At 42.8% G+C, this 24719-nt stretch overlaps 2 protein-coding genes, 1 long non-coding RNA gene and 3 other non-coding genes across 8 annotated transcripts in view; 5 read left to right on the forward strand and 1 right to left on the reverse strand.

The window, feature by feature from the left end:
- The first annotated feature begins 1403 nt into the window (after positions 1–1403).
- On the forward strand, positions 1404–7055 carry LOC135239019 (large ribosomal subunit protein uL29-like). Its single transcript, XM_064307331.1, has 4 exons — positions 1404–1559; positions 3682–3818; positions 5480–5561; positions 6801–7055. The coding sequence occupies exons 1-4, from the start codon at positions 1557–1559 to the stop codon at positions 6948–6950; spliced, it is 372 nt and encodes a 123-aa protein (XP_064163401.1). The 5' UTR covers positions 1404–1556; the 3' UTR covers positions 6951–7055.
- Positions 2736–2872, forward strand: LOC135240245 (small nucleolar RNA SNORA21). The gene has a single exon (XR_010325633.1). It is a non-coding gene; the product is annotated as a small nucleolar RNA SNORA21 (small nucleolar RNA).
- Positions 4110–4246, forward strand: LOC135240246 (small nucleolar RNA SNORA21). The gene has a single exon (XR_010325634.1). It is a non-coding gene; the product is annotated as a small nucleolar RNA SNORA21 (small nucleolar RNA).
- Positions 6126–6262, forward strand: LOC135240247 (small nucleolar RNA SNORA21). The gene has a single exon (XR_010325635.1). It is a non-coding gene; the product is annotated as a small nucleolar RNA SNORA21 (small nucleolar RNA).
- A 309-nt stretch (positions 7056–7364) lies between the features above and the next one.
- On the reverse strand, positions 7365–12713 carry wdr38 (WD repeat domain 38). Its single transcript, XM_064307330.1, has 9 exons — positions 12400–12713; positions 12063–12183; positions 11373–11489; positions 10206–10303; positions 9682–9762; positions 9356–9478; positions 8699–8848; positions 8468–8515; positions 7365–7626 (listed from the first exon to the last, which is right to left on the reverse strand). The coding sequence occupies exons 1-9, from the start codon at positions 12466–12468 to the stop codon at positions 7516–7518; spliced, it is 918 nt and encodes a 305-aa protein (XP_064163400.1). The 5' UTR covers positions 12469–12713; the 3' UTR covers positions 7365–7515.
- Positions 11378–24719, forward strand: part of LOC135239020 (uncharacterized) — a 37366-nt gene continuing 24024 nt past the window's right edge. For 2 of the 3 annotated variants that reach the window (XR_010325243.1, XR_010325242.1), the window contains exons 1-3: positions 11378–11517; positions 18642–18737; positions 19737–19826. This is a non-coding gene — a long non-coding RNA (uncharacterized LOC135239020). Of the gene's footprint in view, positions 11518–18641; positions 18738–19736; positions 20609–24719 lie in introns of those variants that run through there. The other variant, XR_010325241.1, reaches the window with a different exon arrangement.

Raw genomic sequence — 24719 nt, forward strand, 5'->3', positions numbered from 1 at the left:
ATATACATACCTGTTCTTGACATGAGCTTAAGAGAGTAAATCATCATTTAGTTGACATTATCTAAAAAAGGTATGTTCAATGGGCCCCGCCCCTAATCAATGGCCAACATTTATGAGTGAGGATCACTCTCACTTCTGCCCCCCCCCCCCCCCCCCCCCCCCCCGGGCTGTGCCCGGGACAACTTCCCCGGTTGTCCCCCCCCGACACCGGGCCTGCCTACTGGACTCTGTTAGATTTGATTCAACACAAGTATTTTTGCTGTTGAAGACTGACTTTGCATAAACACCTGGGATAGGTCATTCAGGGGTTTGTGGTCTAAAGGACGAAAATATACTTCACATAACTCCAAAACAGCACGTACTGCTTTCTGTTGTATAGCATCACAGTTTTCGGAAACCTGCGGTCATCAAAGATTTCCCTCTACCCCAAAATTGGCAACAAATCCGGAAGAGGTATGATGATGTAGATGTGAACCTCTTTAGCTCTTGGGAGAACACATACTGGTCGTTGTGGTTCTCACTCTGAGCACACAAGCTTCCCGCCCCCCCCCCCAAAGATGGACGTGATTCACTTTGTATTCTTTCCTAGCTCATACTGTTTCAAAATGATGTATATATTTCCCTTTCAAGCTAATGTGTTGACAGAGAAAGATGTGTCCTTTCAGTGATGAGTCTGCTTCATGTTGGAATGAGTGCAATCATTTTTATGTCCTCTCTACTTGTCTCCCTGCTGTCTGGTGCCACAGACCTCTTTGTTTGGATGCCCTACATCAGGTATAATGGGCTCTCTTACTGTATATCCTTCTCTGGTTACTCATGGCCTAGGAACTGGGTCTAGCACTGTCCCCAGATTTCTGTTGTAGATTGGCTGAACTTGTCCTTCACATGAGAGCTTTGTATTGTTCCCATATAGAGCCAATCCCATCACAGGCATCTTTATCTGGCTGTTAAGTGCCCCCACCTGGGAAATTCCATTCCATTCCATTTCCAAAGGCAAATGCACTACCCAGTGAGCTACGAGGGAAGTAGACGTCAGGGCTGCAAATTTTTGCTCTTTTAAACATGTGAACTTGTATATATGTCCATATTGTGTGTGTATCCAATGTTTTTATTGGCTGATGTACCTAAATGTCTAATGGGGAGACATATTCTTTTTGGGCCTGGAGTATTTGAGATGGTGTAATCAGGCAGGAAAAAGAAGGAGGAAAAAATGCAAAATCCCCTAAATTTGGGGCTTTATTGTGTGGATTTGTGAATTCTGTCTGTTGAAATGTAGTCAGAAAGTACAGAAATGAATGTTTTTAAGGACTGAGAGTCTGTGATCAGTGTGGTTATTTCTGTCGGGAGCCCTGAAAAGTGCCAAACTCTTGGTGCCGTAGTATTAGTAATGGGGCATGCACCGCATGCACCCCACCAAGGCGTAATTTGGCGTGCGTTAATATGCAACCGGAAATCACCTATCCTTGCCTCAGTTGGAGTTGGTATGGTCCGCAACCTGATGTAGAGTGTACTCCGCCCCCAAGTGATTTTCTTTTCCGTGGGAGCCAGCGTTGGAAATGGTAAGAGAGGAGTTTGTGCTTGTTGAATCTAATATCATCTTCCACTTTTCAGCGTTAACGTTTTCAAACATATGCATCAAGACATTGTAATACGTTCCCATGCATGCAACCAATAAATTATTTTTGCGACTGATGCTATATATTTCACTTAAAAGTATTTTTAAGTAGCCTCTTCCGGCTACGTTTCAAACGCTCTTGTGTGACCTAGCATGGCTAGCTTGTCAGTTATATTTATAGATTTATTATTAGCTAGTTTCAAAAAAAGTTTCGAATTATAAGTTTTCTTTTTGTGAGTACTGTGCCACTGTTTAAACCCTATAGGTATGATGGGTATCTATGTTGATTGCGGAATGGAGATTGTTAGCAAGTTAGCTAGTGTTAGCCAAGCTTCTACACGCTTGATACGAATTGCTGCTGCTGTTCTGTAGCCATTTACTTTGCTAACCCGTTACGGTTTGATTTAGCTATCGATAGTTGGGTTGTTAGCTAACTCGCCTTTTGCGGTCGTTCATGAGGTGTTTAGCTTTCGTACTATTGGCTATAAGATAACTTGGTAATTTAGCTTGCCAGAACCTTACGTTTACGAGGGCGACTGAGTCCCAAACCCTGAGTTTTTGCAACTGAGCGCAGGGCCCTAATGGGAGCGAATACATTTTTCAGATTATAAGGGCAGCCAGTCTTTTTCTCAAGGAATTACAATTTGCTTGATTCCATGTGTTTGAACAGTGTTTGTAGAAACGGTTGCGTATACACTGTAAAATACAATAACTCCTGTATGTAACTAATGCAGCGTTTCATTCGGCTTGTGTGAATATAAACATTACAGTAACTTCGTAAATTTATTTTCCCCCAGCTGTAGCCACTAGCCTCAGCTCCTCTCACTCAGTACCCACGTGGGGCGCTGGCTAAATTATGCTGTGTAATAACGTTACTTGTGCACGTTTATTTCACTGAGACGAGTAAACGTTTGATATTTTGACAATTCCTTTAATTTGTGTCGGTGTATTTGAAGTCGTGAGTTTGAGTTTGTTGCTTAACTAGCCATTTTTCGCCTTGTAGAATGTATCGCTAGCTAGCTGGGTGGTTGGCTGCCTATATTTGCCTTTAACTCAATGATTTATGTGACCCACGATTGAGGATTCCATGGAAGTGTTTCAGGACAAAGTTTCTACATTTTCCCTTCTTAAAAGCACTTGTTCTGCCTGTGTTCAGTGGCTGGGTGAGTTGTCGTGGAAGGGAACAGTAAAGGCATTGCTCTTGGGTGAGATGGCAGCAACTTGTGCTGTTCAGTCTCAATCCGTGATGTCACATTTCACTTTACACTATAAAATGTTCACATAGTGTGTATGTTGTTAAAATAAATAAAATAAAAAATACACTTGTATAAATGTTCTTATGAATTTTATTTTTAAAATCATTTTATTTGGGTAAAGCTGTCTGCCATGTAAATAAATACTCTTGGCGTGGGTGCTGGTAGGCCTGGTTATAACTGTGGAATGAAGTGTGCCGTCTCTTAGAACAGTGGTTCCCAACCTCTGTGCTGGGGCCCCCCTGTGTATTCTAGTTTTTGTTCCAACCACAGTTTTTATCCCAGAATTTTAAAAAACTTAACGTTTCTTAATTGGGTGCTTTTCATGTTTAGAGGGATTATTTACACTCTTAAGCCACATTGTTAGAAATAGCTATGCATGCCATGTAGCAAAAACATCAAAAGTTCACATTATGCTTATTGTGCTATATTATAAACAATTAGGCCTACTTAAAGAAGGAATGAACCGATTAAATTAGACTGAGGTGAATCAGTCGGCTCCTAATCGAATGCCATTGTTTGAACGAAAACCAGCTTACACAGGGGTTCCCAGGACCGTAGGTGGGAACCACTGTTCTAGAATGTACATTAACATCTCTGCATTTGGCAGACTTGTCCGGAGCGAGTTGTACAGTTTAGTTTTGTTTGGATGCAATCCGTGTACATAGTTGGGTTTTCATTTAACTGAAGTTCCGTTTCACCATCTTTGTTGATTTAACCTTGATTCTTCTGATGCCAATACAGTTGTGTGATGTCATAAGCAGGGCATTTTTGTAATGGCCCTTTCCCTGCCTGTCTCCCGCTCCCTTCCAGGCCAAGATTAAGGCCAGGGATCTGGTTGGGAAGAAGAAGGACGAGCTGCTCAAGCAGCTGGACGACCTGAAGGAGGAGCTGTCCCAGCTGCGTGTTGCCAAAGTAACAGGGGGTGCTGCCTCCAAGCTGTCCAAAATGTGAGTGTTGGTAAGGAGTCTCCAATGAAGGGTACCTTTCTGGACCTTTCTGTGCTCTCTCAACACGTCTTTTCCACTGTAGAGCTGGAACCAAGCTGGCTCATTATACCCCTTTCCCACTGTAGAGCAGGAACCAGTCTGGCTCATTATAGCCCTTTCCCACTGTAGAGCTGGAACCAGTCTGGCTCATTATACCCCTTTCCCACTGTAGACTTGGAACCAAGCTTTCTCGGAACGGCTTCAGTAAAATATCCAGTGGTCTTTCACTGGATGGTGTGTAAGACTGCATTTTCCCTTCTTAAAAGCACTTGTTCTGCCTGTGTTCAGTGGCTGGGTGAGTTGTCGTGGAAGGGAACAGTAAAGGCATTGCTCTTGGGTGAGATGGCAGCAACTTGTGCTGTTCAGTCTCAATCCGTGATGTCACATTTAATTTCATTTTAGACTTCACTAGAATGTCTGCGTAGTGCTCCTGTTGCTGTACTTATCAAGAATATTTGTGTGCTTCAAAAACATTATTTTATGCAAAACTGTCTTTAAATAACGGTAATTGGACTGGTTTTCTGGTAGGCCCTATTTTTAGCATTGACTGCTGCATGTGCACCATCGCTAAGAATTCTCTTAACCTACATTATTGTTTAGGGATTTAGCAGAAGCATCACTAAAGAATGACTTGCGAGGCTTACCTTTATTAATGCATTCCATTTACACACCTGGATATTTACTGAAGCGGTTTGGCTTAAGTTCTTTGCTCAAGGGTAAAAAGCTAGTACCTCACCAGGGAATTAAACTGAACAACCTCTGCATTACAAATGCAGTTCCTTATCCTATAAACTAAACTGTTGCCTGCATGTCTTATAGAGGCATTGTGGGGTGCATGTAGTTCTGTTTAACTAGGCAAAATCAAGAAGTGTGACCACTACAGTATAATGTATAATATAATTATTATACATATACAATATAATTCTAATATCCCTCCTGTGTGATGTATGCAGTCAGCAATAGCAGCTGATTGGTCTTTGAGATGATTACAACTGTTAAGCTTTTCATGATCTTATTTAAGATGTATTGTTTTACTTTACACACCATTTTAGCTGCCTGTGGCCACAAATTGTATACATGGGGAATTATATGTAGACATCTTGGCCTGTAGGATAATTGAATGTAGTTTTTTGAAAATGTAGGATCTCGCACTGAGAGAATAGGATGCCCCTTATCTGTTGGAGCTATAAGTGCACTGTCTTCTCACTGACTACATTAACCAATCATAATGGTTGGCTCTTTACTGCAGAATACTGCCACTTTATATTGTTCATCACTCACTCATTAACCAATCAAAATTGTTGGTTCTGTGCTGCAGAACAATGCCAGTAAATTCTCTTGGTCATTGATGGCGCATGATGGTTACACCCATTGAGTGGTTCAGGAATCCCCTCCCATCACAAAGAGCAGTTGTTTCCGCTCTTCCAGAGCTGACTGCATTCTTCTCACAGCTAAAAGTGCTGCTTTTTCCTTAAAAATGTGTTCTGAAATCAGATGAGAACTGCAGGCTGCTCATTATCGGAGCCTGCGAGGCTGTAGTATCAGGGCCCCTTTGATGTGAAAGCTGATCCAGCCTGCTGTTCTCTTCCACGAATAACACTTGCCCCTTTCCCCCCTCCCAGCCGCATTGTTCGCAAGTCCATCGCCAGAGTTCTGACCGTCATCAACCAGACGCAGAAAGAGAACCTGAGGAAACTCTACAAGGTGAGAGAGACTCTGAGAGAGAGAGACCTTTGGTCAGGCTGTCCTGCTTTCGGTTACCGTTTATGGCCAAATGTCTCCGGTTTTACCCACAGATTATACTGAACTAATTTATATCCCCTTGATACTGACAGTCTGGTAATATGAAGTGCCCTAATCCAAGCCTGGTTTTATTATAATGGTCTGAATCATATATCCCCAGTCCTGGTCTCAGAGAGCCACAGTGTGTGCTGATTTTCACTTGGCATGTAACTGATCAATTAGAACAGTTAATAGTTACCCTGCTGCAGTCTAGAACCAGGGTTGGTCACCCCTGATCCAGATTTTAGTCCACTCAAGTTCCTACAGCTCTGTTGGTAAGGTTTCTTAAACCCTGGTCCTGGGGAGCCACAGGGTCAGCTGGATTTTGTTGCTGGATGTAGTTAACCTGACTTAAGCAATAGCAAGGTAGTGAAAGGGGTGTTGCTGGTTTGAATCAGTCAGGCCACTGTTGCTGAGCATACTTTGAGTTTATGTACTCCAAACTATCCAGTGTTCTGTCACTGGATGGTGTGTAAAACTGTATTTTCCCTTCTTAAAAGCACTTGTTCTGCCTGTGTTCAGTGGCTGGGTGAGTTGTCGTGGAAGGGAACAGTAAAGGCATTGCTCTTGGGTGAGATGGCAGCAGCTTGTGCTGTTCAGTCTCAATCCGTGATGTCACATTTCACGTCGTTTTAGTCTAGAATGTCTGCGAAGTGTTCATGTTGCTGTACTCTAGTGTTGGGACGTGGGACGTAGTCTCGGAAGCAGCATATAAGAGGCAGGAAACTTCGCAGTGTGATGGGGGAATTGTAGTTTTTATTTGGGTTTAAGGTTCTAGTTGAGTGTTCCAGCTTGGGCTGTTTTAAAACATCATAACCTGCCTAACACACACGGGTACATCAGATTCAGATGCACCTCCTTAAAAAATAAATAATTTCTTTAGAAGAGTGATTAATTGTTTGCAGTTAATGGACAAATTCTTTCACACCTTTAACTATAGATGGTGCTGTTGTGTTGTGTAAAACGGTATGAAATGGCAATGGATGTGCAGTTGAGTTCTCATTGTCACCGGCTAGCTTGTAAGTTCAGCAGTTAGCCAGACTACTTGCTCTGCCCAGCACACTCCAGAGATTTTTTTCTTCCTGTTACCAACAGTTTCCTCCTTTCCTTCTCTCTCTCCCTCCATTCATTCCCTTGCCCACCCCGCCCCTCGTTCTCCAGGGTAAGAAGTACAAGCCCCTGGACCTGAGGCCGAAGAAGACCCGCGCCATCCGGCGGAAGCTGAACAGGCACGAGGAGGGCCTGCAGACCAAGAGGATGCAGCGCAGAGCGCGCCTCTACCCCATCCGCAAATACGCCGTCAAAGCCTGAGGCCCGCCCCAAGCCCCGCCCCAAGCCCCGCCCCGAACACACGGACGCACTTGCATTACCCTGTAAATATTTGTATAATACATAAATTAAAAACAAAAACCAACAGTCCGTGCCTGTGTTTTTATTTTATTGAAGATTTTTCTCCCCGTTCCCTGTCTGAATGCTGAGCCCTTCCTGTTGCGACAGCATGCTGTTGATTTTGGGAGGGCTCAGACCGGCGCGCTGCTGTCGCCTGGATCACGCTCTGCCAGCTGGCTCATATCCTTCACTCTGCAGTAAACCAGCTGGGCTGCGCAGTCACTGCACTGGGAGACCCCACATCCTGTGCAGCTGGTGCAGGCCAGCCTTGTTGCTCTTACGTGACATGGACAGTCATGCCAAGTGAACTCCATTTCCCACAATACCTTTTTATTGTGTGTCTTTGTTACTGGAAGTCTATAGTCCAGGCAGTCTGGCTAGCTGGTTCTATACCCTGATCTTTCAGTGGGGTGTTTTTAGTCTCTTCTCCCCTGTCCCCCATTTTGTCCAGCTGTGAGCCAGGGATAACGGTGATGTCATCAGTGCTTCAGTAGTCCCAGTGCCACAGTTCTGGTTCCTGGGAGGGGTCCACTGATCCAGCCGTCAGAAGAGCTCCACTGGGGGCGAAAGTGCAGCTGAGGGTGGCGTCTTTTTGAGCCTGGGGGAGGAGTTTGACAGCAGTGGGTTTCACACTTAAAAGGTCCCTTAAATTTCTGATCGACTAATTGACCAGATTATACCTGCTTTGTAGAACAGTGACACTTCACCCTGGACTAAGCTTTGCTGGTTTTTATATGAAACCCAACTCTTAAGGTTGCTGTAAAGCATTTAAGATGTGAAATTCTGGTTGGTTAGGAACCCCTTTTTTGGAGGCCAGTGTGAATGCACATTTTGTGTTTGCACCAATAAGCCTGGCTCAATTGGCTGTGAACTCCAACTGGTTCACTCTGATTAGGCCGTGGTAACAATTTATGAACACGAGGACAGTTTTCAGTTGATATTAGAGCTCATCTAACTGCAATATTTGAACAACCGACAGCAGATCTTGGCATGACATCCATAAATTAATTTGACCCTCTTGGATCTGGATTTACACCCTTGCTTTAGCACAGCGATTACCAAACTTGGTCCTGGTTCATAATAAAATGAATAAACTGCTTATCGCTCTTAATTTGACACTTTCTGTGAGATTTTTTTGCCCGCTAAAGCATATATCAAATGGCTATGCACACTATACATGTATATATATTACATGTTCTATATTCACATTCAAGGAACATTAAGATAAACTGTTGTTTCTCTGTAATATGCTATGAAATATTCCTTTAGAAAGTTACATTTACCAGTCAGTCTGGTAGTTGAAATCAGTGTCCTAATCATCAAGCGACACCTATTCACTGAAATCAAACCATTTGTGGAGTTGAAAGAAAGCTCAACGTCAAACGTGTTATGCTGAGTTTAAGTGGAAAAACATGATAGTAGAAGCTCCTGGGCCTTACCTGCAAACGCTTGATGCATTTTCCATTGGACATGTCCCAAATTCTCACCTGAAATATGACAGGGAATAAAAGTTACCCATCTTCCACTTCAGGATACAGGTGATTCCAGGTTCTAGTGCAGCCCTGCCATGGCCGCTAATTTCAAATACACCAGTTCATAAATGAATTTGGGACCAGACCGACCAGGTCCTCCAGGAACGCGGTTCCCCAGCCCGGTGCCGAGGCGCTCACCATGTCGTTCTCGCCGGCTGACGCGAGCACCAGGCCGTCCCGGGAGAAGGCCACGCCCCTCAGCCACGCCCTGTGACACTCCAAGACAAAGATGGCCGCCGCTGTCCGGGGAAGCCACACGCGAACCGTCCCGTCCCAGGACCCCGAGGCCTGTGTGGCGTCAGGAGAGAACACAGATGGAAGGAACCTTCGCACACCGGAAGTACCGGCAGAGGGAAGCCAGGCTCTACTGCAGAGGTGGACACTGAGGGCCATATCTGTGGTTTTCATGCCAACTTCTGGCCTTAATTACTTAATTAGCCCTAAAATTTACAGTTCACACCATATGACGTTTTGCCCTCATTTCTTGATAAGCGCATGAATGGCAACCAAACACTTCTTGTGTCCCTATATGAAACGTTTTACTGTGATCTAATCAACTAGTGCACCAATATTGTTTTTCAAAACACTTAACTTTTACTACCCTTTGTCGGGTAATCTATATGTTGTTCCCATGTACTCAAAAAGGGGTATCGTAACCGTTTTTTATCACAAGAGTACACCAAACAAACACAAAAAAACGTATTGCTCATCCAAATGTTTAATGCTTTGAACAAAACCATTTTAGCGTCTGCTAATAATGGCCGTTTGTAACTTGTGTGAGGCTATCGATCTCACCAGCATTCCGGAGGCAGAGAAGCACAAGCTGACGACATTTCCTCTGTGCCCTTTTAGAGTAATCTCCCGCTCTTCAGTGTGCAGATTCCACACCTTCACTGTGTAGTCCCAGGAACCTGTGGCCTGAAGGCGCGGTATGGGGTATATTTTAATATAAAGAATACCTGTGCTGGCGTCTTTTACAAAATAGAATACATTTTAAAAAATAGGCCTACATTCAAATTAAAACATTTAGCCACATTAGCTTTTATAGATTTATCTTTCCCTGCACTTGATCAGATTTCATACAGTTTCACTGCATGAGCCAAAAATGGCATTTCTCTCACCGCGAGCCGTGAGTCCTTGGAGAACGCGCTGCTTTGAATGGCATCCGTATGTCCCGCGAAAATCTGCGCAATTTCTCCGCTCTGATAAACGCATCCATGGCAACGGGACAAACACACAGGACAATCAGGTAACCGCTATAATTTAAAGTCTGTTAAGAATGAGAAATATGGGCTGTGGAAACACAAAAATAATGTTGCAGGGTCAGTTTGTTTATGTTTTCACCATTTTAGACCCAGAAACAAGGTGAGGTTAGATAACTGTTATGAACTGCTTCAATTTACAATTTAAGATTTGAACAATAGTAAAACCAGCAGACCTTTCAGTAGGCCTAGCTGTGTTGGGGAGAAGGGTGAAATTGGTAAATTAAATCTTTGTGTTCTTTAGTAAAATGGTGCAAATATGTAAATATTGTGGGGAGTAATTAGCTTTTCAGTGAGATCAAAGGATAACTTCACCAAACAGTGAACGACTAAATTCATGAAGGTCTCCCATCCCGTTTTTATGACATCAGTACAGCTCTTACTTGCACATCCCAGAGAATTGCGTCTTTATCCCAGCCCCCGGAAATCAGCCGCTTGCCATCGGGACTGAAGCTGACGGTCTCAACGCTCCTTCTGTGGCCTGAGACACAGAAGTATCAAGGGCCTATTACACAGCATAACGTGCAATGTTTCATTTCTGGAGACAATCATATGGTGCCGCAGACTGTGTGTGTTTTTTTAAAGCCTGCAGCATTTCAATATCCAACATGAACACCAACGATTTATACAGGTTAACAAGTAAGGTAATGACGAGCCAGAACGCCCGTGATCTGTATCACTTTTACAGCGTTTTTTTATTCTACAACAGTGGTTCCCAAACTTGGTCCTGGGGCCCCCAGTGTATGCTGGTTTTTGTTCCAACCAAAGAATTTTAAAAAATGAGATGCTTTTCATGTTTAGAAGGATTATTTACTCTCTTAAGCCATATGATGCCAGAAATATCTATGTGTGTCATGGAGAATAAAATCCCCATGTTTATATTGTGTTATAAAGCAAACGGTTGCATAAAAATAAGTAAGAAATTGTTTTGGATCAAATTAAGACTGAGGTTAATCAACAGGCTGCAAATGAGGTTGCTGAACACATGTTTAATTTCTTTCAGAATTGTTTCCTTAAACCTTTTAACACGATGCAGGTTTGGCTCGTTATCATTTGCTTTGTCTTTGTATTCTTAATTATCTTCCAGCTGGTTAGTGTTAGTGGCCATGTGCTCACACTTTCACCAATTAGGAGCCTATTGATTCATCTCAGTCTTTAATTTGATTAGTTAAAAATGATTTACCTCTATGTAATTAGTTGCAATATAGCAAAATAAGCACAGTATGAAGATGGGAATTTTAAGAGGGCAAATAATCACTATAAACATGAAAATGACCTAATTAAGGAAAATTACCATCTTAAAATTCTGGGATTTAAATTTTAGTTGGAATGAAAGCCAGCATACACAGAGGGGGGCCACAGGGGCGAGTTTACACCACTTATTTTGGTCTTGATACATTACGTGGCATGAAAGAGAGCCAACCTGTCGCTGGCTAGGAATGCACTCTTACAACTGTAGAATTACCATTCTGTTGCAGCACATATCTAATGAAGCAGCAAATAATTATTCAGTTGCCGCGCCGAACACCTCAGTGCGCGCATTTGCCAACCTGTTAGTACGCGTGCGCATTGGGCAGTAGCGGTGAGCCAGATTCGCACGGAACAGTCGTGGGATGCACTTGCAAACAGTACACAGTCGGCCGAGAAAACACACGATTTCACGGGACCTGTGGGTGATTATATATGAATGATTAGGTATGTTTGCCAACTGCTCATGTACTTTCCAGCTATCCTTATACTGGCAGAATTTACAGCAGGGGAAATAAGTGAATAAATGTAAACCCTTCGCGCAAATGAGGTACGCGAGAAGTAAACCCAATAATATCCCAACACATATTGTCTTTTACAACAACATAAATACTGGACAGGTCTGGTTGCCTCTAAATATGAATAACAACATGCATGCAAAAGGAAACTACTGAAGGGCGTCTGGCTAGAGTTTAAATGATAAAGGTACATTCACTTCCTGGCGTTTCAATGGCGATGGCTGAAAATTAACAACAGGTAATCCCGACAAAAGTTAAACAGACAAAGGGCAAACGTGGACGGAAACAAGGTAAGTGCAAAACAAAATAGACCGGGGACCTGCGGATCAGTTGCCAAATTACTTGGAGCAATGACAGCGCCACACCTGGATTTCGAACTCGCGATCTTTGTTATACTCACTAAATCACAGCACACGACATCCAATAGTAGTATTATTTAATACTCTAGCACATCATATAATTAGGTCAATACACCTTCGTGTCCGCTTGCTTTGGCCAAGAGCTGCCCGGTCTTTGCATTCCACAAGTGGAGCCTGCAGTCATCTGAACAGGTGAGTAGAATCTGACAGTCTGGAGAAAAAACGCAGCAGTTCACCTGAGAAGAACAGCGCAGAGTGTCATAATTATTTGATAAACGTTTAATGTTGGCCTAACTGAAAACTAGCTACCAATCTGTCCTCCACCCTAACCTACAATTTTCTGTCTGTTTCATTCAATCAAAATGTAGCCTCGCTTGTCGAGGACCTGCTTGAAATGAACAAATAAAACTAAGGACAATATTTTCCCAAAAATTATATAGAACGCATCTTACCTCCCCTTTGTGGCGGGAAAAGTATCTCACACCAACTTTAGTGAAGTCCTCTGCCGGATTTCGCCACATGCTGTGACAAAAACAACACTAAGAAGGATTAAAGTGAAGAATATCCGCTGTAGTAGGCTGTTCTTACAGACTACACTTGATGTTTAAACCACACGTAAGACCGTTGTCATTTGAGAATGTCTGTTGGAGTTCCTTTGCCACGGTATGTTCTTACAGTGTTTACACTGCCAACAACGCGTTACGGTTTCCAGAGTTACCACCTTGGTCAGTCTGGGTAAAACACGAGGTCTGTCGATTGGGGCGTTTATTGGGCGCACGCTGTGACTGCTTTGTAAATCAAGCAGCTCATTTGAAGTCAGCCGGTGAGTTGGGGGAATTTAAACTTTTGTATTTGTGTAAATTTGAACTTGAAATTGCAATTAAAACTGGAAAAAATAATAGCGAAACGCATAGTAGCATATGACTTCTGTTGAGTTTTATTCATAGTTGTATGTGTGTGTTTGCGGACGTGTCCTTTCTGCACTAGAATTAACCCTTTCCACTGGGAAGTTTATGTGGGACAACTGGCTGTAGAATGTTTTTGGTGTTTCCTTGGAGACAGGACCAATAACGGGGTTTTACAGTGAAGGTATGGTCTGGGATAATGGAGGTGTAATTTAAGGCACGAGGGTCGCCGACGACTTGGGGCCAGGGGTGGGGGCACTCAGTCTATCTTAGTGTCTTGCCTTTAATTCTGAGGAGGCTACCAAGATATTGCATATTTCGACCAATTCTTAAACAATGTTTGCATGTATAGTTTGTTATCACACGGAACATCACAATTGGTCTATTTATTCCAGTAGTTTACAAATATCATGGCCAAGTAATGATACAGCTTTGGATTGTAGTAAACATGTCTTGAAGGAGTCTTTATAAGGTAACTTAAGTTTTCATTTGAAAACCCAAACGGTTTCTGACCCGCAGCGTAGGACCCCTTCACTATTGGACTCTTGATCTGAACGGAGCGTTCTAAAATCAGAGTTTTTTAAATAATTGTTTAAAAACACAGGATTAGAACTACAGACAGGATGATTTGTGAGTTTTAAAGGAAGTGAAATATAATTGGTATTTGACCAATTTATTTCGTTAATATGTTGCATGCCAGTGACTCTTATGATCTGTTTTGGCACCTCATTTTTGTGTTACAAATGGACGCATTTATTACCCGTCTTTATTCCTAATTGCAGTTCTGAAATTATCCACAAGAGGGCATAATTGTATCTGTAATATACAGCGCTTTAGTAAAGTTAGACGCTATGGGACTAATCGAACAGCACCGGTTTCACGAATTTCCGCAAAAGTTAAGCGCTTTTTCCCTACACGAATTTTGGTTCGGATGACTTAAGTGAGGACTTTATAAATCTAGTTTTGTCGATGCAAACTTTACCTGCACTAACGGGTGCAATATATAGGGCAAACTTATCTGCCAGTGTATGGTTTCACAGCTCAGCTTTCTAAAGTGGTCAATTACGGTTTTACACGCAATATTAAGGAAAGTTATGGGTATCAGGCATGCATGTTGTCCGAGACATTGCTTCATCAGTGTTATGAACAGACGTGTTTCTTGCAAGACTGACAGAGTCTGTAATTCTCATTCCAACATATCATGCAGTTTTCATTGCACATTGCTCTGAATTGCTGAGTAAGACTTTTACTGTCACAGTACTTTATGTAAACTTGAAATAGTATGAACACTAGCACAGAACTGTCAGTAACACAGTAACCTTTGATGAAAACGTTCAGAAGAAAACAGTGCTAGCAATTATAAACACAGCACTGGCAGTTGTAGCATTAGTCTTCACCACATTAGATTAGGTTTTAATGTTCCCAGCTGTGGGTTTCTTCCCTCAGTTAATTATAATGATGGATTGCATTTATATTGCCCCTTTCATCTCACAATCTCAAAAAATCATCAGATATTAGCATGAGGTTGAGAGGGAGAAATTTACTGAGCTGGTTAAGCTCAGGATGATTAGGTTATGAACTTTGCTTAAATGAGATGTGTTGTGATTCACTGTCATGTCCTGTAAGCTCCCTGTGAGCAAACTGTTGAGTTCTCTGGTCTTCTTGAAACATTTGACATGGACTTTTTGCCCAGTGACCTATATCCACTGCTGCAATTGCTGCAGCAAATAACCATTACTGGGCCAAAGGCATAAAAATAACAGAAACAATGTGTGCGTCTGTGTATAGCTCTTGAGGAATATGTCCAAATCGGATCCTTTGGACACGTTTGACAGGCGTAAAAAAAAGAGAGAGATTTTTGCCTTGTGTCAACGGTGGCACATCTCAACAATGTCCAACAAGACAGCACGAACTATGTGAACACCGGACACATGGATCAGTGGGATCCAATGCTATCGCATGAGCTAAGGCACACATGAGGGCACGGATAATAATCTGTGATGAATCACAGCTGTTCGCTTGCACTGCAGGACCGAAGCCTGCGTCTCTTTGGCTGATGTTTGCTACTTGTCATCTTTAAGAGGAAGGACTCAGACATAAAGATCCCTGGGTCATTAGTTGCCAGTGAGGCATGGTTGCAAACGACATGACCTCACAATGTCTGGAGGCCACGGGGAACGTGACCTCACAGTAGCCTGAGGTCAGCAAAAACATGACCTCACAATGGCTTGAGGTCACAAAGAATATGACCTCACAAAAGCCAGAGGAGGTCCTGTAGAAGGTGACCTCCCAATGTCAGGTTCAGAAGGGATAAATATAAGTGCAGAGACAGAAACAAAAAACAGTAGAGTGTTCACTTCCATGGATCTGGGCTGCATGTAGACCATTCTCAGACCCAGAATCCTTGCCCTTTAGTTACAGTAGCACCATTGTCACCCTGGAGAAAATATTTGGGGTCTTCCTATGAATGACAGAGAATCTCAAATTATATCATTCTGACAGCCTGTTTTTTTGGGTTTGAGTGATGAGTGATTGATGGTGTTGGTTTCTGGAGCCTTCAAGTTCCCCACTGCTTTCCGCCAACGTTGTATAAGTTGCCATGACAGAGGTGGCTGTTGGCAGGACCATTCACCAGCTAGTTTGTCTAGTCTTAAGAGCTGATCTTCATCTTGACTGAATTGTGTTAAATGTACACAAATGGACCTGTGGGTAGTGGCCATTTTGCAAAAAGCCTGTGCACCAAGAACTGTGCGAATGGGGGGCTGGTTGTAGGCGGTGTGTTGGATGAAGGATAATGAGGAAAAACACCTGCATGGTGAAAAATGCCTTTACAGTGTAGAAAGCCAGAGGGAACCTTCTGCTTTGCACCACCAACTCGGCCTGTGATAAAAAAGGTACATTTTATGTAGGTATATTCAATTTCATTTGACACTGGGTAGGTCAACTAACAGTTAGAATTCAGTCCTCATTTTCTATGATCATCCTGGGAATTTAAATGAGCTGGGAATGTCAGGGATAGTGGTAGTGTGTATGTAGGGAATGCCAGGGATAGTGGTAGTGTGTATGTAGGGAATGTCAGGGATAGTGGTAGTGTGTATGTAGGGAATGCCAGGGATAGTGGTAGTGTGTATGTAGGGAATGCCAGGGATAGTGGTAGTGTGTATGTAGGGAATGTCAGGGATAGTGGTAGTGTGTATGTAGGGAATGTCAGGGATAGTGGTAGTGTGTATGTAGGGAGTATCAGGGTTGGTGATATTGTGATGGGAATGTCAGGGATAGTGGTAGTGTGTATGTAGGGAATGTCAGGGATAGTGGTAGTGTGTATGTAGGGGATGTCAGGGTTGGTGATATTGTGATGGGAATGTCAGGGATAGTGGTAGTGTTTATGTAGGGAATGTCAGGGATAGTGGTAGTGTGTATGTAGGGAATGTCAGGGATAGTGGTGGTGTTTGGGTAAAATCATGGATTGTGGTGGTGTTGGGAATGCCATGGTTGGTGTTAGTGTGTGTGATGGGAATGTCAGGGATTGTGGTAATGTGAAGGGAATGGGGTAGCGTATCGTAAATGCAAGGGAGAGAGAAAAGGCATGTCTCTTGTGTTGTGAGAGGCATGGCATTCCTGACCTCCATAGGCTTGAGATTCCAGGGGATTTCACCATGGCATATTGTGCAGTTTTGCAAAGTTTCCCCGTTTTTTTTTTTTGGATAATTAAAAAAATTAGTAATAAATTCATAAAAAGCTGTGCTCCAAGAGTGTGTAAAATACAGCTCCTGGGCATGTTCACAGTGCGTGGATTGAGAGGAATCTAGCTTCTGAAGAATAGGACCTTGTCTTATCCCGCCATGCCCTTGGTAGGAATCAGTTTGTCAGAGTCTGGAAATAGCAAATCTGAGAAACAATCAAACCCACTGTGCGTGTGGGAGAGAGAGACAGAGAGAGAGCAGAAGAAAGAATGAGCATGTGTGTTTGAGAGAGAAAGAGAATGAGTGCTTGTGTGTGCCTGTGTGTATATCAGTTAGAAGGTAAAATAAAACTTATTGTTGAGTGATCAAAGTTATATGCACTTATTTTAATCTTGCATGACAAATTGTCTCTCTTTCATACTGAATAAAGATGTAAGTTTGTTGCATTGAGTGATGTCTGAGAAATCATAGTTAGCGCCATAGTTAGGTATCAAGGTACTACTGATTCCTTTCCCCTCTATTTCCAGGCAGTTGGCTTGCTTGTGATGCAGACAGGCAATGAACTTTGACCTGGACTGCCCATGAGCCCCTGCCCCCCCAGAATGTGTGTGTGGGGTTGGGGTTGGGGTTTGGGTTGGAGTTGGAAATGCCCATAAATATTGTAGTACAGACACAGGATTGTTGAGCGAATCTCTGCATAATTAACTCAGCGTTGAACTCACGGTGCTTGTAACTGCACTGTAGCGGTCTACTTCCTTAGTGTTTAACATCACCTGGATCCTTAGTTTTAATTGGCAGCACTATAATATCACAGAGACATTTTAACATTTAAATTCAAATCTTACTTGGTGAAAAGTTTAGCAATAACTTTTTACGCTTGCATAAACCCACCTGAAGTTGCATATTGTTTATTCAGCGAGGGGGACAAACCAGGAACTCTCTGCATACCAAACCAACTCCTAAAAAATGTGTTAGCATCTACCCCTACCTAAGGAACTAACAACCACATCTCAGGAAGTGACATCACTCATAACGGTCAAACTAACTAAGATCTCTGACACTTAAACACTCACACAGCTGTGCTAGGCCTAGACTATGGTATGTTCAATGTACACTGCAGAGCTTTTTCCTTCACTTGGAGTGAATCATTTAACTTGTGGTCATATCCTAAATATACACCCTGCTGCAAATGCTGTTATTTATAAGAAATGGGGTTAAAAATGCGAAAGAAGAGCAATTAAGTTTTTTTGAAATCCCCAAAGTGCATTGTCATGCTTAGCTCAGAGTTAAATTAGCATTGACAGTACTTTTATATGGACACTGCTTGGATCAGAAAATCTGTTAGTACTGAACATTTTACTAGGACTGACGTCTGGCTCTGTCTGACAAAGAAAACTGTCTAGAAATAGGAAAAGAAAAAAAGTGTGGAAAATCCAAGCTAAAGTCATGCAGCATTTTCTGAAACCGGTGTTGGCCAACGCAGCCCACTGTTTGCACAAGAGGCTTTAGTCAACACCCAGCATTCAACATGTAGCCTTAACTCACATGTGCTCGGTTTGAACCGTGCTCATTGGGCACGGTCCCACCCACCCAAACACATTTCACTGAGATCGAAAAGAGAGAAAACACATTCCGCAGAAAAAGAAAAACACATGTTCCACGGGAACAAAAGGAGAACATGCTTCACACAAGTACTTCTAGCATAAGTGTGTTGTTATGTGATTGTTCTTAGATGTTTGGCATGGAAATCTTGGTGGAACGAGATCACGTTCTCTTTCTTTAGAAACATTAATGCGGTACTCATGTTTCTCCCATGCTTTGACCACCCATATCAGATACATGTCCCAACAACCACCAGGAAAAAATGCATTCCGTGAATTATACTGGTGTTATTTATATTCATGCTATATCAAGCGCAGGATAAATATGACCACAGAGATTTATCAGTGAATACGTTTAAGTCAAATAATTATTTCTTAATATCTGGTTATGCTTAAATGTACAAGTAATCATTTCATATTCATATACTGTAGTGGTGCATTGTGGCTGCCATCAAACTCGTCTTTGCGTTTTATGTCTTGGCCTTGATGATTCTCTGGATTTCAGAAATGAAAAATCTCTCTCATCACCCGTATCATTGTGACAGAGGGGCCGTGTCCACCGTCAAGCGGGTCTTCACCTGTGAAGAGGAGGCTCCTGCAGGTGCGAAAACCTTCTCTAGACCTTGGCTTTGCCTCCACCGTGTGCAGGGCGTGTGTCTCTCCAGTTCCCTGCACACACACACACACACACACACACACAGACACACAGACACACATACACACGCACGCACGCACGCACGCACACACACACACACGCACACACACACACACACACACACACACACACACACGCAATGCATGCACACCGCACCACTGAGCATACCGTCCGCAATAATTGCACATGCATGCTCACACTAGAGCACGCCACAGACACCACGCATGCAGTACACACACACACACACTCTTCAATGCGCTGGTCACCCGGCCCACTGAAGCATCCCGGGGTCCCGGGGGAATTAATTAAAAATTATTTCCTCCAATATGGAGTGCCTGATTGTTTTTGTCCCATGGCTGTTACATCCTCTGTCTTTGGAAATGCAGAGCTTCATCAACTCCCGGTATCACAGGTCTCTGCGCTGGTGTATCTTGAAGAAGTCCGAGTAAGTGAATGGATGATAGCCCCTGTCCAGTCTGAATCTGTTCATAATGAGAGAGTTCTCCTCAGAGACGGCTACATTGGATTATGTAAAGCAAAAAGATTCCTTCTGTTTTTTTTAAGTTGTTAATTTATTCATAAAGTGAGCTGTCATCACAGTGGTTTCTGTTTTCTGGAGAGGGAGTGAGAGAGGCAGCCAGTGACAGTCAGTTCTGACACGTCTTGCAACGGTGTACATAGGTGGGCTGAATGAACCAAATTATTTACTTCTCTTTCGCTTTAAGACTTTAATTCTTTTTCTTGTTCTTAGTCTTATTCTTGCGAAACATCATTGCCACATATAAAGTTTTTTTTTTTAATGAAAAAAGGACCTGGTTTTATTTATGTTGTGGGGGGTGGGGTAAAATAGGGGGGTTAGAAGTGGACCCACAGCACTTTCTTTTAGGGCATGGGGATCGTTCACACACACCCCCAAATTATTATTGGCTGTTTTCATTCTGATAGGACCTGCCCTTGCCTGTGCTGCACTTCTTTGGGAATTGCCATGGAAACCATAGAGGACCTACACAGGATCCTGACTTTCCCTGGATTTTGGTAACGCAAAGTTATTAATAGCTTCCCTGTTCTATTTTTTGGATATCTGAGGGTGGGGTGCACGCAGATGCATCCTCACGAGCCCGTTTTGGCGCCTCGTCCCACACACACAGGCGCAGGGAAGGAAGCAGCCAGTTCTGTTGCCAAAAACAAATAAAGAGAAAAAGCAACTCCTGGCTCCGTGCTCAAAGTTCCCAGAATCCCATACTTCCTTCCTGTTTTTGTCATTTTTTTAAGTGATGCTTTCTGGACACAAGCTGATTACACCTATTTTCCCCAAGGGATACATTTACCCTAATCCTCTTGGGTCTGATGTACCCTTTTTCTAAAGTGGGTGACTTGACTTCATGATGCTCATGTGATGCTCATTTTTGACGGAGACATTTTTACTTTTTCCGAGGTATGGACCAGAGTATGGTTTAGTAACATTAGCAGTGCAGTGGTGTTGTAACAGCAGGAGCAGGATGGGTGGTGGAGTTTGAGCAGATGTAGATGGTAGAGAGAGGTGGGGGGGGAGATCTGGACCGATGCTCTGCAGCCTGCAGGTGGTAAACTCCCCGAACCTGAGGAACTGGAACACTCAGGAGAGGAGGAGGAGGAGGGAGGAGAAACTGCATCACACAAGGAGGAGAGGACATAGATTCCTGTGCATGTTGATGTTGTTTGGTTACCGGTAGATGGGGAGGTGTGGTCTTCCCTCCTGAGCATCAATGGGAAATTCCGTTTTCCTGAACAGGATGAGACACTGGAAAAAACGCTCACAATAAATAATATTAACGGTTTATTTATGGAATGGTTTTCATAGGAAACAAGTGCGGACACAGAGTTTTATCAGAAGTTGAAGTTCTAAAATTTAAAGACCTATTTTACTTGTGACTGAGGGGTCTTCCCCAGCCCCCTTCGCCCATGAAGTTCGGGAATGTCAGTCCAGGGTTTTACCCACCCCCCGCCCCTACCAGGGTCAGCTGCGGTTTGGCCACAGGTGTTTACAAAATGCTTGAAGGCATACGACGTGGTCCCCGAGGGGGGATTCCCGCGATGTGATTGGCTGCTCTGCTCCCTGGGGGTGCTCCTGGAATCTGCACGCTGTGTGAAGGTGGTGGACGGGGTGGGGAACGGGCGGTGTTTATTTTTGTCTGCGTGCTTTGGGCCCCCTTACGCCCCATGGCGCTCTGGGGATCACTCTGACCCTGTTACAATCCTGCAGTCTCACACTGAGGTGCCCTCAGGCCCTGAGAGCCCCACTTCACTGTATGGAGCACAGGGAAGAGCGATGGTGCATTTTAGATATTCATCATTTTAAATGCGTGTTTGGATTTTGTGTGGTGACGGTTTGCTCACCTTTATTCTTGCATGGCACATAGCGCCATGCCACCTGTAAGGCAACCCACATCTCCACTCATGTTGATAGTACTTTAAGGATACATTTATTTGGGAATTTTTTTTTAAACGAAAATACATTTTTAGTTTTGTTTTTTTCCCCCCTCATTCATGGTAGAAAGTCTCCCTGCAGGGGATTATGGGTCAAAGCTTCAGGTTTGGGGGGATCAGGCTGTACATTCTATGGGCTTCTCCTGCTAAGGATTTCCATATTTAGTTCAAAGGTAGAACCACTTTTACCATCATGTTGAAGCCAACATGATGTTTCATCCCCTGGTTTATAGTGTGCTTTCAAGAATAGTGATCAAAGACTTTACGGATGGATTTCCAGGCTGAAACTAAGTCTGTAATACCCTCTATATTCAATTGCATGTTAGAGAGAGTATTCATTTAAAGAAAGACTGACATGGTAATAACAAGATATAATAAGAATTTTAAAAAGTGGATTAAAAAGTTTTTTTTTTAATTGTAATGATAACTAAGTAAAAAAGGTAAGAACAGCTGTAGAACTAATATGATCAGCCTAATGCTTTCCTTGGTTTTAACATGTTCTCAGATTTCTTGAGTCATATTCTATAGTCCAGGTGCATAAAATGAAAAAGGTTCTCTCAGCCCTTTTGGCCTTGGTCTTGTGTGAAAGGAACGAAAGCAGAAGATTTATGCTTTGAACGGCGAAGGGCCAGCCACAAACACATTCCCAGTAGCAGGACCTCTCAGGATTTATCACAGAAATAATCCAGGCGTCTCTCACTGTCCAGTTACCCGTCAAACATAACTGTTTCCTTCATTAGCGTGGAATAAAGCATTTGGTTCCAATAAAAGAGAAAGAGAGAAAAAAACCTTGTGTTTCTTCATGCTGAATGACCTTCCCTCCTGTTTCGCAAATAAAACGAAGCCCAAATCAGCCGACATCTGGGCGAGGCCTGACTCCAATAAAAGCCTGTTTCTAACCCTGTTTTTTTTTTTAGAAATCAAAGAGAGGACATGTGCCTTCCATATTTTATTTAGGCGACAGGCTGAGATCCAGAACATTCCATCATTTTAATGGCACAGCCACACGGCAGCCTCGCATTTAAGACCCCCCAAACAAATACTCAGTAAACTGGCTCCACAAAACGATCGAATATAGCTTTATATTAACACACACACACACACACAAATATATATATATATACATATCATTTCTTTGGCACCTCCATCTTGTGAACCCCCACAGCTGTTCAGAGCAAGAAAGCAAGAATTTCTATCGCACCTATTTTTGTAGAGCACCCTTGTGTACAGAATTGACACATCTGACATTTAACAAATGCTTGCGTTATACAAATGGGTTTTGGTATTTCATAACTGAAGAAAAAAAACTTTTAAAAAATATGACACATTCAAAGGTGACAGTCAGCCAATGACATTGTATGGGTATCTGGTACTCCATAAGGCATATGTTTTATTGTAGTCACGTTTTACATTCAGAAGATCTTTCTGAATGATGCTCCCAATGCCTTAGATGGATAAAATAGCAAAATGAAACTTCATTTATCTTTTAATGTGGCGATCCTTAATTTTTGGCTGGACCGCAACAGCCGGGCAAATGTCTGTAAGTGAGTGACTGTCTGAATGAGTGATGAAGTTACACCTTTGGATCACGTGTGTTAGGTCCAGCCATATACTAGGTTTTAACCTGGTCTTGTTTCATATTAGAGAATCCATATTTCAAACTGGCATATTTGTAGCTATATCAAACTGCCTTTCCTTTCTGTAATTTCTACTCTTTCAGCGCTAGCAGTTAGTATTAAAAAAAACAGTTCTGAATTTAAGCAGTTTTAACAGTTGTTCTGTGAATGCATTCAGTAGGGTACATAATGAACTGTGAGTACAGTTTTACCTTCAGATCCTCCATGGCCTCTTACCAGCACAAGTTCATCCATATCTATTCCTTCCACCCGTAAGAGAATCCCACTATTTCACCTCCCCAAGCAAGAAATCAAACGGTTGAGACTAAGAAGTCTCACAGAAAATATTGGCTCAAGTCTTGGGGCAGGCACAGCAAAGTTGTTAAAAATCACAGAAAACTTAGAAAGAGGCAGAAATCAGTTTTTTTTTTTCAAATTAATTTATTAATGAACCAATATATCTCATGCACAGCAGAGGGAAATGGTTAAAATAACAATCGCAACTGTATCGACAGTAGCAAGTCCGTGACATTTTAAAAAATTAGTGGGTAGTTGCTGCTAGCAAAAAATATGAGTAAGCGCATTGATAGGCATCATAGTTGTCATCTAAAACTGCAGAAAAATCAGTAACCACTAAAAATGGGGGGAGTCACAGAACTGGCCGGAAGACACAAAAATCACGAAATTAGTAACACCTGCCACATCTGTAAAAAAAGACCCAGCCATAGAAATAATTACTCTTCTGGGAGAAATAAAAAATGACCTAGAAGCCCCATTCCATTCCGGTAGTCAAGCTCCTTGCAAAATTACGCGATCTCACATCTGGATCCTTATACAATTGCGCCAAACTGAGTTACAAACTTTGTCCTGCGTCCCAGGCTGATAACTTAAGACAGAAATATCATGTACAGAGTCATAACTCACAGCGTTTTGAATGTCAACGGGACGTGCGCTGTGCTGTCCGTAGATGTCAAACTGGAGAAAGCTCTTACGAATGGCGCAAACAGAGAAACTACGATGCAGTGTACTACACCACCCTACATAGCATGTTCAATGCACACATGAATCAAGAAAGACCGTTTTCCTTGCATACTGACCTAAGAGTCGGAGTGAAGAAGCAGATTGCTGAAGCAGTCCACTGGCTCTGTGTGTATGCCACTCCCGATCCCAGTCTACTCACCTGTTCCGCATGCATTGGCCATGTACTCTGTGAAAAAATGACTCAGTGTCGTAGTTAATCTTGCAAGGCGCGGTTCATAAAATTTGTGTTCAAGGGAATGACTGACCGCTCAGCATCTCAATGTCAGAGCAGCTTAACTCCCTGAGTTCCTAGACTTACTCATAGGCCAGGGCCGGTGCTAGGCACGCCTGTTCTAATGTCACTCATACAGCTGCAGTGCCTGCTGTGGAGACACTGAGCCCGGCTCTGCTTGATACCAACGCCATTAATGCCCCATTCATCCGCCCTGGGTCTTTCTGGCATGGCCCGGTTCCAATGTAGTATTGTTCACATGGGGTGGGGGGGTGGGGGATGGCACCCCTGCAGTGCTTTCCATAAGACTCCTTGCAGCGCTCATCTCAAAAAGAAAAGAAAATGTTTTTTGGTACTGTGGTACTGAATGCAAGTTTATAATGACTGACCCGCTAGCATGTACAAAATAAGACATGATGTAAGCTTTAATTTGGTTTAGTAGCATGGAAAACAGGCAAGTGACAGCAATGCCTTTGTCAGCTGAAAGCTCTGTATGGAGACTGAGTCAGAGCTAGTTGATAAACCAGATTGATAATTATTTAATATTTTTTGAGTGCAATGACCACCATCAATGTTATGTGGCTGATCAGTTTT

Source organism: Anguilla rostrata, chromosome 14 (assembly GCF_018555375.3).
Source record: "Anguilla rostrata isolate EN2019 chromosome 14, ASM1855537v3, whole genome shotgun sequence".
In the NCBI taxonomy this organism is placed as follows: domain Eukaryota; kingdom Metazoa; phylum Chordata; class Actinopteri; order Anguilliformes; family Anguillidae; genus Anguilla; species Anguilla rostrata.